Source organism: Nomascus leucogenys, chromosome 10 (genome assembly GCF_006542625.1).
Source record: "Nomascus leucogenys isolate Asia chromosome 10, Asia_NLE_v1, whole genome shotgun sequence".
In the NCBI taxonomy this organism is placed as follows: Eukaryota; Metazoa; Chordata; class Mammalia; order Primates; family Hylobatidae; genus Nomascus; species Nomascus leucogenys.
Window position 1 is genome coordinate 85,268,388 of NC_044390.1, and position 12,773 is coordinate 85,281,160.

Sequence of the window (12,773 nt, forward strand, 5' to 3'; positions counted from 1 at the left end):
GACCACGGTGAAACCCCGTCTCTACTAAAAATACAAAAAAAATTAGCCGGGCGTGGTGGCAGGCGCCTGTAGTCCCAGCTACTCGGAGAGGCTGAGGCAGGAGAATGGCGTGAACCCGGGAGGCGGAGCTTGCAGTGAGCCGAGATTGCACCACTGCACTCCAGCCTGGGCGACAGAGCGAGACTCCGTCTCAAAAAAAAAAAAAAAAAAAAAAACACCAAAGAATTTGCCAGGCGTGGTGGTGCAGGTAGGTAGTCCCAGCTATTTGGGAGGCTGAGGTGGGAGGATCACTTCAGCCCAGGAGGCGGAGGTTGCAGTGAGCTGTGATTGTGCCAGTACACTCCAGCCTGGGTGACACAATGAGACCCTCCCTATCTCAAGAAAAAAAAGAAAAGGAAAAGCTTTGCCGAATCCTGTTCTAGAACAGTCTACAGCTGCTGCCTTCCTGTTCATTGCTGTCCTCTTTGACATCAGAATTCACTTATTTCCTTACCCACCACAAATATAGGTTGGCCAGTCAAGAGCTACAAAAGGTTCATTTACATCTCAGTATCTTGAATTCCTTGCTAACAGGAAAAGTTAACTTATCTTCAGCTATTTACTCTTCAGAACAGCAATTTTATTCGAAAGTGACTTTAGAATGCACCACACAGTCTGTGCTAATCAGTTAATGTGTACTTCTCCAATGGGATGAGGTCTGTGGGAAAACTTACAGACTGTGGTATTACCTTTATAGGCAAAATCAACAACCCACTTTCTCTTGATCTCCCTAGTGATTGCCATGCAAAGAGCCCATCCCAGCGATCTGCAGGCTCCTATAAGCACCAATCTCTGCTACAGATAAGCTTGGCAGGCCAGGCATGGTGGCTCATCCTGTAATCCCAGCGCTTTGGGAGGCGGAGGTGGGTGGATCACTTGAGGTCGGGAGTTTGAGACCTGCCTGGCCAACATGGTGAAACCCCATCTCTACTAAAAATACAAAAATTAGCTGGGTGTGGTAGAGCATGCCTGTAATCCCAGCTACTCAGGGGGCTGAAGCAAGAGAATCACTTGAACAAGGTCAGGAGATCAAGACCATCCTGGCTAACACGGTGAAACCCCATCTCTACTAAAAATACAAAAAATTAGCCGGGTGTGGTGGCGGGCGCCTGTAGTCCCAGCTACCCTGGAGACTGAGGCAGGAGAATGGCATGTACCTGGGAGGCAGAGCTTGCAGTGAGCCGAGATCGCACCACTGCATTCCAGCCTGGGCAACAGATTGAGACTCCGTCTCGAACAAGCAAACAAACAAAAACAGATAAGCTTGGCAAGACCCAAATTAATCAATCCTTGGGCAAGAATCACCCCACCTTCTGATCAGGCACAAACAAGTTTTCTTCGGTGTACCCAACATTCCTTTTCCCTAGGAGCCTACACTGTGAGAAGGCATAGCAACACCACCACCAACCCAGACAAAGCGCTGCGGTGAGTCCATATCAGACAGGCCCATCAGCCAGGAAACATGGATCTTTCCTGAGATTCCCTTTTTTGGAAGTTTGGAGTGAAGGCCACATCACTGGCTAGAGAGGAGCTTCCCATCCCCCAAACCCAACTGAATCCTAAGCCTCTTGGAGGTCGACACAGACCAGCTTCCTCATTGCTCACGTGCTAGCTGGTTCCATTGTTCCCTAAACACTTGCTTGGCCTGAGAAAAACAGACACAGGGAGAGCCTGGCACTGTGTGCCATGAAATCTGACTGGGGTCTTTCATGGGCTGATCTATCTCTCGGTATCTCAGCTCCTCAAATGCATACGTAAGAGACAACATCTTTTAAAAAAAAGAAAAACACAAAGTTGGCTGGGCACGATGGCTCACGCCTGTAATCCCAGCACTTTGGGAGGCCGACGTGGGCGGATCACCTGAGGTCAGGAGTTCAAGACCAGCCTGGCCAACATGGTGAAACCGTCTCTACTAAAAATACAAAAATCAGCCAGGTGTGGTGGCGCACGCCTGTAGTCCCAGTTACTTGGGAGGCTGAGGCAGGAGAATCATTTGAACTCGGGAGGCAGAGGTTGCAGTGAGCCAAGATCATGCCACTCCTGGGCAACAGAGCAAGACTTCGTCTCAAAAAAAAAAAAAAAAAAAAAAAAAAAAAGTCGGGCCCAGGCATGATGGCTCATGCCTGTAATCCCAGCACTTTGGGAGCCCAAGGCGTGTGGATTACCTGAGGTCAGGAGTTCGAGACCAGCCTGGCCAACATGGTGAAACCCTGTCTTTTCTAAAAATACAAACAATTAGCCAGGCGTGATGGCACATGCATGTAATACCAGCTACTTGGGAGGCGAGGCAGGAGAATCGCTTGAACCCGGGAGGCAGAGGTTGCAGTGAGCTCAGAATGCACCATTGCACTCCAGCCTGGGCAACTAGAGCGAGACTTTGTCTCAAAAAAAAAAAAAAAAGCACAGGGTCAGCTAGGCACAGTGGCTCACCTCTGTAATCCCAGCACTTTGGGAGGCCGAGGCAGGCGGATCACTTAAGGTCAGGAGTTCAAAACCAACCTGGGCAATATGGCAAAACAAAACCCTGTCTCTGCTAAAAACACAAAAATTATTCAGGCATGGTAGTGGGTGCCTGTAATCCCAGCTACTTGGGAGGCTGAGGCAGGAGAATCGCTTGAACCCTGGAGGTGGAGGCTGCCATGAGCCGACATCAGGCCAGTGGGGGTGACCAAGTGAAACCACGTCTCGAAAAAAAAAAAGTGTACCAGGATATGGGAAGGGCTGTGACACCTTCCCTATCTGACCAGCCTGTCTGCAGGTAAACACATGGCTGTTCCAATATCATACCCACTCCAATTTGGAGGTAGCAGGGATGGGTCAACTGATGAAATAAACAGCTGTGTGGCCGGGTGAGGTGGATCATGCCTGTAATCTCAGCACTGTGGGAGGCTGACACGAAAGGATAACTTAAACCCAGTAGTTCAAGACCGGTCTGCTGAGCAACATAATGAGGCCCCGTCTCTGCAAAAACATTTGTTTAATTAATTTATTGATTTACTTATGTATTTTTTTGAGATGGAGTCTCACTCTGTCGCCCAGCTGGAGCTCAGTGGCGAAAACTCAGCTCACTGCAAACTCTGCTTCCTGGGTTCAAGTGATTCTCCCACCTCAGCCTCCTGAGTAGCTGGGATGACAGGCATGTGTCACCACGCCCAGCTAATTTTTTTGTATTCTTAATAGAAATGGGGTTTCACTATGTTGGCCAAGGCGGTTTCAAACTTCTGACCTCAGGTGATCTGCCCACCTTGGTCTCCCAAAGCGCTGGGATTACAGGCGTGAGCCACCACTCCCGGCCTAAATTTAAAAACTGAAAAAAGAAAAAAGAAAGAAACGGCCTTGGCAGCCCTTAACTGCTCTGGACCAAGGGATTTCTGTACATTTAGAAGCAGAGTCCCAATCCCAATGGCAAGACCCTTCAACCTCACCTTTCAATTAACAAGGAGCAGTGCACACTCTTGTTGTGAGATGAGTGATGAATGGACACCACAGGTGCCCATTCCAGGCAGGTTGAATTGCCCTGGGCCTACAGAAAACCTGACCTCCTACAAGACAGAGACACCATGAAAGGGGCCGGGCGGAGACCAAACTACACCGGTCGCGGTCAAGAGATCTTTACTGGAGGTATCGAGCGGTGGAGGTATCAAGTGGCACCACGCAAGGAGAAGGAGGAGAAGAGAGGAGAAGAGAAGAGAAGAGAAGAGAAGAGAGAAAGCTGCTGGTGTGCTGGGTTTTATATCCCTTGGGCCTACGTGGGGTGGGCCCAAGGGAAGGCGGGAGATGCTGCTTTCTGATTGGCCCTCCTTTGGCGGGTTCAGACAGTGCCCGGTCAAGGAGGGGAGAAGAACCCGGAACCGGCGCCATTAAGGTACCCCTGTTACCTAACACACCAAATGCCCACCGATGGACAAGCAGAGGACCAGGGAGTTAGGAGAGAGAAATCCAGCAACCTCCCTACTGCCATTTCCATGTTTCTACAGCATCTCTGTCCATTCACATATCCCCAGCCACTTGCAGATAACAAATTGTCATATCTTGGGATTTGTTCCCCCTAGATTCCAAGGCCATGTTAGAATGTTTCCAAATTGTTCTCCTTAAGAGAAGGAGGGGGCTGGGTAAGGTGGTTCACATCTGTAAGCCCAGCACTTTGGGAGGCGAAGGAGGGAGGACTGCTTGAGTCTAGGAGTTCAAAACCAGCCTGGGCAATATAGTGAGACCTTGTCTCTACAAAAAAACTAAAAAATTAGCCAAGTGTGGTGGCACACACCGTTAGTCTCAGCTACTTGGGACGGTGAGATAAAAGAATCACTTGAGCCTAGGAATTCAAGGCTGTAGTGAGCCGAAATCACACCACTGCACTCCAGCCTCGGTGACAGAGTGAGACCCTGTCTCAAAAAAAAAAGAGAGAGAGAGAGAAGGAGGTAATGTGACCCAGCTAGCAACCACATCAGTGAAAAGATCTGGGCACATAGAGTCCCCAACCCACAGCAAGACCTGTTTGAAAGACCCAAATGAGGCCAGGCGCAGTGGCTCATGCCTGTAATCCCAGGACTTTGGGAGGCTGAGGCGGGCAGGTCATGAGGTCAGGAGTTCAAGAACAGCCTGGCCAACATGGTGAAACCCCGTCTCTACTAAAGATACAAAAAATTAGTCAGGTGTGGTGGTGCACGTCTGTAATCCCAGCTACTTGGGAGGCTGAGGCAGGAGAATCACTTGAACCCAGGAGGCAGAGGTTGAGCTGAGATTACACAATTGCACTCCAGCCTGGGTGACACAGTGAGACTCTGTCTCAAAAAAAAAAAGGACCCAGATATAAACTGGTTGATTGTTGAGAACTTGAGATGGACTATCCCATGGGAATCCCATCGCTAGCTTAACCACTGGATCCAGTTCAAGTGTGCTGAGGGCTACATGAGTTTATCTCATTAATGCATACCACAAATCTGTAACTCGTTCCACCGTTACCCTCGATTTCACAGACAATAAAACTAACGTTGGAGTTCAAGCGACTTTCCCAAGGTCACACAGACAACAACAGCTAATAGAATGTGGATTTGAAACTAGTCATCTGGACCACTCCGCAATACCACTGCCATCCCAGAAAGAGAGGCTGAATCAAACCTAATCTATTTTCCCAAATCTATGCAAAAATGAGGGCCAACTCCAATCAGAGATGTCACGCCCTCCCCGCTGGCCACTGTCGGGGGAGCAACACAGGGTTCCGAGGCAGAGAGGGGTCTGGTGTTTAGCCCAGGGACCTCCTAAGATGAGAACCAGCAGACCAACCCCAGAGGGCTCTGGTGTATTTGAACCAAAGGGTATCTGTGTCTGGTTTTCACAAACAAGCCCTACATCAGTCAAGGACCCCATGTATTTCCAAGTGAAGAAATTTCCATACTATGAATCACAGCATAGTAACTAAGACACGCACAGGACTTCCCTGGAGGGAGTGCAAAGTGCCACTGGAATTCAGTGACATTTTTATTCCTTTTTTTTTTTTTTTTTTTTTTGAGACAGACTCTTGCTCTGTCACCCAGACTGAAGTGCAATGGTGCAATCTCGGCTCACTGCAACTTCCGCCTCCCCGGCTGAAGCGATTCTTGTGCCTCAGTCTCCCACATATCTGGGATCACAGGTGCGCGTCACCACACCTAAGCTTTGTATTTTTAGTAGAGATGGAGTTTCACCATGTTGGCCAGGCTGGTCTCAAACTCCTGACCTCAAGTGATCCACCTGTCTCAGCCTCCCAAAGTGCTGGGATTAGAGGCGTGAGCCACTACACCCAGCCATGAGTTCAGTGGTATTTTTAAAGTTGCAAGTTCACGTTCACTGTAACAAGACCTTGCCTTTATCTCCCTACAGGGCAATCATGAAACTAATCCATCCGCCAATAAACTTAGCCAATGATTAACAACTCAGTGTCTGATCAAGTCATCATAAACTAAAGAGAGTGATGATAAAGAAACAAAAATTTGCAATGTCACCTTACTCCACTGTGGATAAAAGATAAGGTTATTCATTGATGAGATGGACAGGAAGGGATGACTAATTATTTTGGGCAGGTGGACTGAGGGAGACCAGCGAGCACTTGCCCGTAGGCTCACAGTGGGAACCAAACAGTTGGGCCAAGTTGGGTGACATTTTTTTATGCACCCCTTCATTCCTGGCATCACCCAGGAATTTATCTATGGCCTCTCCAGACACAGAAACACTGCTCTAATGGACGATGCCCTAATCTTTGAGAATTGGCAGAAACCTTAGACATCATCCCAAAACCGAGAAGTGTCCTGGAGGCCTCTCTTTCCTTTATCCTCTACTTCTGATCCAGCAGCGAGTCCTGCTGGTCTCCTTCCAAAATATTTTCCAAACCTGTGCATTTTCACCAAGGCCACTGTCACCACCCTGTCTGGTCACCGACTCTGTATACCTCCAATTGGCTTCCCTGTTTTATTTCATCAGCTATTCTTGATACCAAACACATACATTTTCCATGTGCAAATGAAATGGTGCCACACTCCTGCTGGAAACTCCCGCTGGAAGCTCCCGGAGTTTCTCCTGCACACAGAATAAAATCACAACTCCTAGCCAGGCACAGTGGCTCACGCCTGTAATCCCAGCACTTTGGGAGGCCGAGGCGGGTGGATCACCTGAGGTCAGGAGTTCAAGACCAGCCTGGCCAACATGGTGAAACCCCCTCTCTACTAAAAATACAAAAATTGGCCGAGCGTGGTGGTGCGAGCCAGCTACCCGGGAGGCTGAGGCAGAAGAATCGCTTGAACACGGGGCAGAGGTGGTAGTGAGCCGAGATCACGCCACTGCACTCCAGCCTGGGTGGCAGAGCAAGACTCTATCTCAAAAAAATAAAAAATAAACAAATAAGGATATCAGTCAAACTGGGCTAGTGCCCACCCTAGTGATGTCTTCTTAACTTGATTGTATCTGCAAAGACCCTATTTCCAAATAAGCTCACGTTCGTGGATACCAAAGGTTAGGACTTCACACATCTTTCTGGGGGACAGAATTCAACCCATAGCACAGGTCCTACTTGGCCCCAGTCTAGCCTGGCCTCCTGTATTTCACACAGCCTGCCCTCTTACACACAAGGCCCCTGCCACGCCGGCCTTCTCCCTATCTGTGAATGCACCACACTCAGCTCAACCTGTCCTGTTCTGCCTGGAAAGAGAATTGGCAGAATTCTTCTCCTTTTATTTTTTCAGAGACAGGGTCTCTCTGTCACCCAGGATGGATGGAGTGCAGTGGCATGATCATGGCTTACTGCAGTTTTGATCTCCTGGGCTCAAGCGATCCTCCCACCTCAGCCCCTCAAAGTGCTGGGATTACAGGCACGAGCCACTGTGCCCAGACCTACTTACCAATCAGTTTACATGTCACTACTTCAGGCCGGGCGCGGTGGCTCACGCTTGTAATCCCAGCACTTTGGGAGGCCGAGGCGGGCGGATCACGAGGTCAGGAGATTGAGACCACGGTGAAACCCCGTCTCTACTAAAAATACAAAAAATTAGCCGGGCGTGGTGGCGGGCGCCTGTAGTCCCAGCTACTTGGAGAGGCTGAGGCAGGAGAATGGCGTGAACCCAGGAGGCGGAGCTTGCAGTGAGCCGAGATCGCGCCACTGCCCTCCAGCCTGGGTGACAGAGCGAGACTCCGTCTCAAAAAAAAAAAAAAGTTTCAGAAAAATCACATTAACTTGTTTCTCATCTGTCCGCCCCACTAGGCTGCTCACTCCTCAAGGGCAGAGACCTTGTCTGCCTTCTTCACACCTGTGGTCCAGTGCCTAGAACAGTGTCTGGCATCAAGCTCTCAATGAGTCTATGCTGAATAAAGGAATTATTAGGTTCTTTATTTTACAGATGAGGCATCTTGGATCCAGAACAGTGATCACATGGGTATTTCCCTATTTTATTATTATTATTATTATTATTTTTTTTTTTTGAGACAGAGTTTCACTCTTGTTGCCCAGGCTGGAGTGCAATGGCACAAGCTCAGCTCACTGCAACCTCTGTCTCCCAAGTTGAAGCAATTCTCTTGCCTCAGCCTCCCGAGTAGCTGGGATTACAGGTGCACACCACCACACCTGGCTAATTTCTTGTATTTTTAGTAGAAACGGGGTTTCACCATGTTAGCCAGGCTGGTCTTGAACTCCTGACCTCAGGTGATCTGCTCACCTCGGCCTCCCAAAGTGCTGGGATTACAGGCGTGAGGCACCACGTCCAGCCTATTCTATTTATTTTTATTTTGAGGCAGGATCTCACTCTGTAGCCCAGGATGGAGTACAGTGGCACCATCTTGGCTCACTGCAACCTCCATCTCCCAGCTCCAGCGATCCTCCCCACTCAGCCTCCTGAATGGCTGGGACTACAGGTGCATGACACCATGCCCGGTTAATTACTATTTTCTAAACTTTTCGTAGAGATGGGGTCTCACTACATTCCCCAGGCTGGTCTCAGACTCCTGGGCTCAAGCAATCATCCCGTCTCAGCCTCCCAAAATGCTAGGATTATGGGCATGCGCCACCGTACCTGGCCTCCCATGGGTACGTCTACTAAACTACATGCCCCGAATCCAGAGCATGGATGTCCTTCTAACCCAGTGACCAGCAAACTCTCTCTGTAAAGGGCCAGAGAGCAAATAAATTTGGCTTTGAAGCCCATAGGATCTATGTTACAACCACTCACCTCTGCCATAGTTAGTAACAAAGATAGAGATAATATGTAAATGAATGAATGTGGCTATATTCCAATAAAACTTTATTTACAAACACCAACATTTCAATTTCATATGATTTTCTTTTTTTTTTTTTTTTTTTGAGACAGGGTCTTCCTCTGTCACCCAGGCTGGAATGCAGTGGTGTGATCAGTCACAGCTCACTGCAGCCTCAACCTCCCTGGGCTCAAGCGATCCTCCCACCTCAGCCTCCTGAGTAGCTGGAACTACAGGCACACACCATCAGGCCCAGCTAGTTTTTTCACTTTTTGTAGAAATGGGGTCTCGCTATGTTGCCAGGGCTGGTCTCAAACTCCTGGGCTCAAGTCATCTGTCCGCCTCAGCCTCCCAAAGTGCTGGGATTATAGACGTGACCCACTGCACCTGGCTTTCATATGATTTTCATGTCACAAATATCCTTTTTTAAAAAACCATTTAAAAATATAAAAAATATTCATAATCGGCCAGGCATGGTGACTCACGCCTGTAATCCCAGCACTTTGGGAGCCCGAGGCAGGCAGATCACAAGGTCAGGAGATCAAGACCATCCTGGCTAACACGGTGAAACCCCAACTCTGCTAAAAATACAAAAAAAAAAAAAAAAAAAAAAATTAGCCGGGTGTGGTGGCGGGCACCTGCAGTCCCAGCTACTCGGGAGGCTGAGGCAGGAGAATGTCATGAACCCGGGAGGTGGAGCTTGCAGTGAGCTGAGGTCGCGCCACTGCACTCCAGCCTGGGCGACAGAGTGAGACTCCATCTCAAAAAAAAAAAAAAAAAATTCATAATCTGCAGGCCACACAACAGCAGGCGGTAGTTTACAACCTCGCACTCTAAATTCTTTTTTGAATAATTTTTTGTAAATATGGAGTCTCACTACGTTAACCAAGCTGGTCCCAAACTCTTGGCTCAAATGATTCCCCTGCCTCAGCCTCCCAAAGTGCTGGGATTACAGGCATGAGCCACAGCACCCGGCCTGCTGTAAATTCATACATGTGTATCAGCAGATATGATAGACTGTTTTAGGAAAGTGCAATAGGAAAGGTGGCTTATGCCAAGCCCTGTACTTAGCACCGTAGTATAAGAATGTTTGCTATAGCTGGACACGGTGGCTCATGCTTGTAATCCCAGTACTTTGGGAGGCCAAGGTGGGCAGATCACGAGGTCAGGAGTTCGAGATCAGCCTGAGCAACATGGTGAAACCCCGTCTCCACTAAAAATACAAAAATTAGCCAGGAGAGGTGGCAGGTGCCTGTAATCCCAGCTACTTGGGAGGCTGAGGCAGGAGAATCACTTGAACCCAGGAAGCAGAGGTTGTGGTGAGCCGAGATTGCATCACTGCACTCCAGCCTGGGCAACAGAGTAAGACTATGTCTCAAAAAATAATAATAATAAAATAAAAATAAATAAGAGTGCTCGCTACACCTGACAAGGCAGACAATATATTATCCCCCATTAACAAATGAGGAAAACTGGAGCTCAGAGATATGAAGCTACTTATTCAAGGTGACACAGAACTCAGTGACAGCCTTTGCACTGGAATTCAGGCAGTCTGAATTGACTCCATGTTTTTTTTAGAGGCAGGGTCTCCCTATGTTGCCCAGGCTGGAGTGCAGTGGCTATTCATAGGTGCAATTATGGTGCATTGCAGCCTGGAGCTCCTGGACTCAAGCAATCCTGAGTAGCTGGGACTACAGTCCCACACCACTGCACCTGGCTTTGATTATGATATACTGTAACTTTGTTACATAATAAAATGGTATTTTTTTTTTTTTTTTTTTGAGACGGAGTCTTGCTCTGTCGCCCAGGCTGGAGTGCAGTGGCGTGATCTTGGCTCACTGCAAGCTCCGCCTCCCGGGTTCACGCCATTCTCCTGCCTCAGCCTCTCCAAGTAGCTGGGACTACAGGCGCCCGCCACCACGCCCGGCTAATTTTTTGTATTTTTAGTAGAGACGGGGTTTCACCGTGGTCTCGATCTCCTGACCTCGTGATCTGCCCGCCTCGGCCTCCCAAAGTGCTGGGATTACAAGCGTGAGCCACCGTGCCCGGCATAAAATGGTATTAATAGCAAAGATGATATTAACAACAAGCTAAAAATAAAAGTTTATTAATATGCCAGGAGCCTTTTAAAGCACTTTATTTGTTTATTTTTCTTTTTTTTGAGATGCAGTCTAGTTCTGTCGCCCAGGCTGGAGTGCAGTGGCACGATCTCGGCTCACCGCAACCTCCACCACCCGAGTTCAACCGATTCTCTTGCCTCAGCCTCCTGAGTAGCTGGTATTACAGGCATCCACCACCATGCCCGGCTAATTTTTGTATTTTTAGTAGAGATGGGGTATCACCACGTTGGCCAGGCTGGTCTTGAACTCCTGACCTCGGCTGATCTGCCCGCTCGGCCTCCCAAAGTGCTGGAATTAAAGGCATGAGCCACCATGTCTGGCCTAAAGCACTTTATAAACTGGTATCTATTATTCACATCAATTCTAAGAAGCAATAATTTTTTTTTTTTTTTTCTGAGACGGAGTCTTGCTCTGTCGCCCAAGCTGCAGTGCGGTAGCACGATCTTGGCTCACTGCAACCTCTGCCTCCCAGGCTCAAGCGATTCTCCTGCCTCAGCCTCCCAAGTAGCAGGGATTACAGGCGTAAGCCACCATGCCTGGCGAATTTTTTTTTTTTTTTTTTTGAGATGGAGTCTCACTCTGTTGCCAGGATGGAGTGCAGTGGCACTATCTTGGCTCACTGCAACCTCCGCTTCCCAGGTTCAAGCAATTCTCCTGCCTCAGACTCCCAAGTAGCTGGGACTACAGGTGCACGGCACCACGCCCAGGTAATTTTTTATATTTTTAATAGAGATGGGGTTTCACCATGTTAGCCAGGATGGTCTCAATGTCTCGACCTCATGACCCACCCGCCTCGGCCTCCCAAAGTGCTGGGATTACAGGCGTGAGCCACTGCACCCGCCGGCATTTTTTGTATTTTTAATAGAGATGGGGTTTCACCATGTTGGCCAGGCTGGTCTCGAACTCCTGACTTCAAGTGATCCACCCGCCTTGGCTTCCCAAAATGCTAAGATTACAGGCATGAGCCACTGCGCCCAGCCACAGAAATTCTTTTTATCTCCATTTTACAGGTGAGGAAATAGAGGTGTGAGAGGTCCCTCAGCTTCCAAGTGGCAGGGCCCAGAATGAATTCCAGGCCATCCGAACCCCAAACCCATATTCCTGACCATGGTCTCCTCCTTTCCAAGGCTCCGAGCACCTCTCCAGCCCCGGTCCCTGCCAGCCCCACTTACTGGCCACCTGCAGCCACACTTGGAACCACTGAGTCACATTCAGGATCTCCTGGCAGGTATAGTTTCCCTCATCTCCCAGGCTCAGCGACTCAATGTGCAGGGAGGTGGCATCCACTAGAGAGAAGCGAGGCTCAGCTGGCTGGAGGCTAGAGTTGGACGAGAGAAGGAAGACAGGCTCCGAGTCGTTCCGGTACCAGGTCACCAGGCCCCTCAGTCCCGAGATGCTGCCACAGTGCAGAGTAACATTCTCATGAACTTCTCCAATGACAACAGCCTCCAATCCTGTACAAGGCAAGATCAAGCTATTACTACCCTTCTTAATTTCTAAACAATGTCCCTTTTTGGACAGTCCTCCTGTATTACGATTTTTTTAAAAATCAGGTATATGTTTTTTTTTGTTGTTTTTTTTTTCAAGACAGAGTCCCACTGTGTCACCCAGGCTGGAGTGCAATGGCACTATCTTGGCTAACTGCAACCTCCGCCTCCCGGGTTCAAGCTATTCTCCTGCCTCAGCAACCCAAGTAGCTGGGATTACAGGCGCATGCCACCACGCCCGGCTAACTTTTGTATTTTTAATAGGGACAGGGTTTCACCACCATATTGGCCAGGCTGGTCTCGAACTCCTGACCTCAGGAAAGGTCAAGCTCATGCCTGTAATCCCAGCACTTTGGGAGGCCGAGACGGGTGGATCACAAGGTCAAGACATCGAGACCATCCTGGCCAACAT

General features: G+C 48.9%; 1 protein-coding gene across 1 annotated transcript in view; it reads right to left on the minus strand.

Moving 5' to 3' along the window:
- VSIG10 (V-set and immunoglobulin domain containing 10) overlaps nucleotides 1-12,773 on the minus strand; it is a 40,990-nt gene that overhangs the window by 20,073 nt on the left and 8,144 nt on the right. Inside the window, exon 2 of the mRNA XM_030821788.1 lies at nucleotides 12,047-12,328. Coding sequence (XP_030677648.1) covers nucleotides 12,047-12,328 — 282 coding nt within the window. The remainder of the gene's footprint in view (nucleotides 1-12,046; nucleotides 12,329-12,773) is intronic.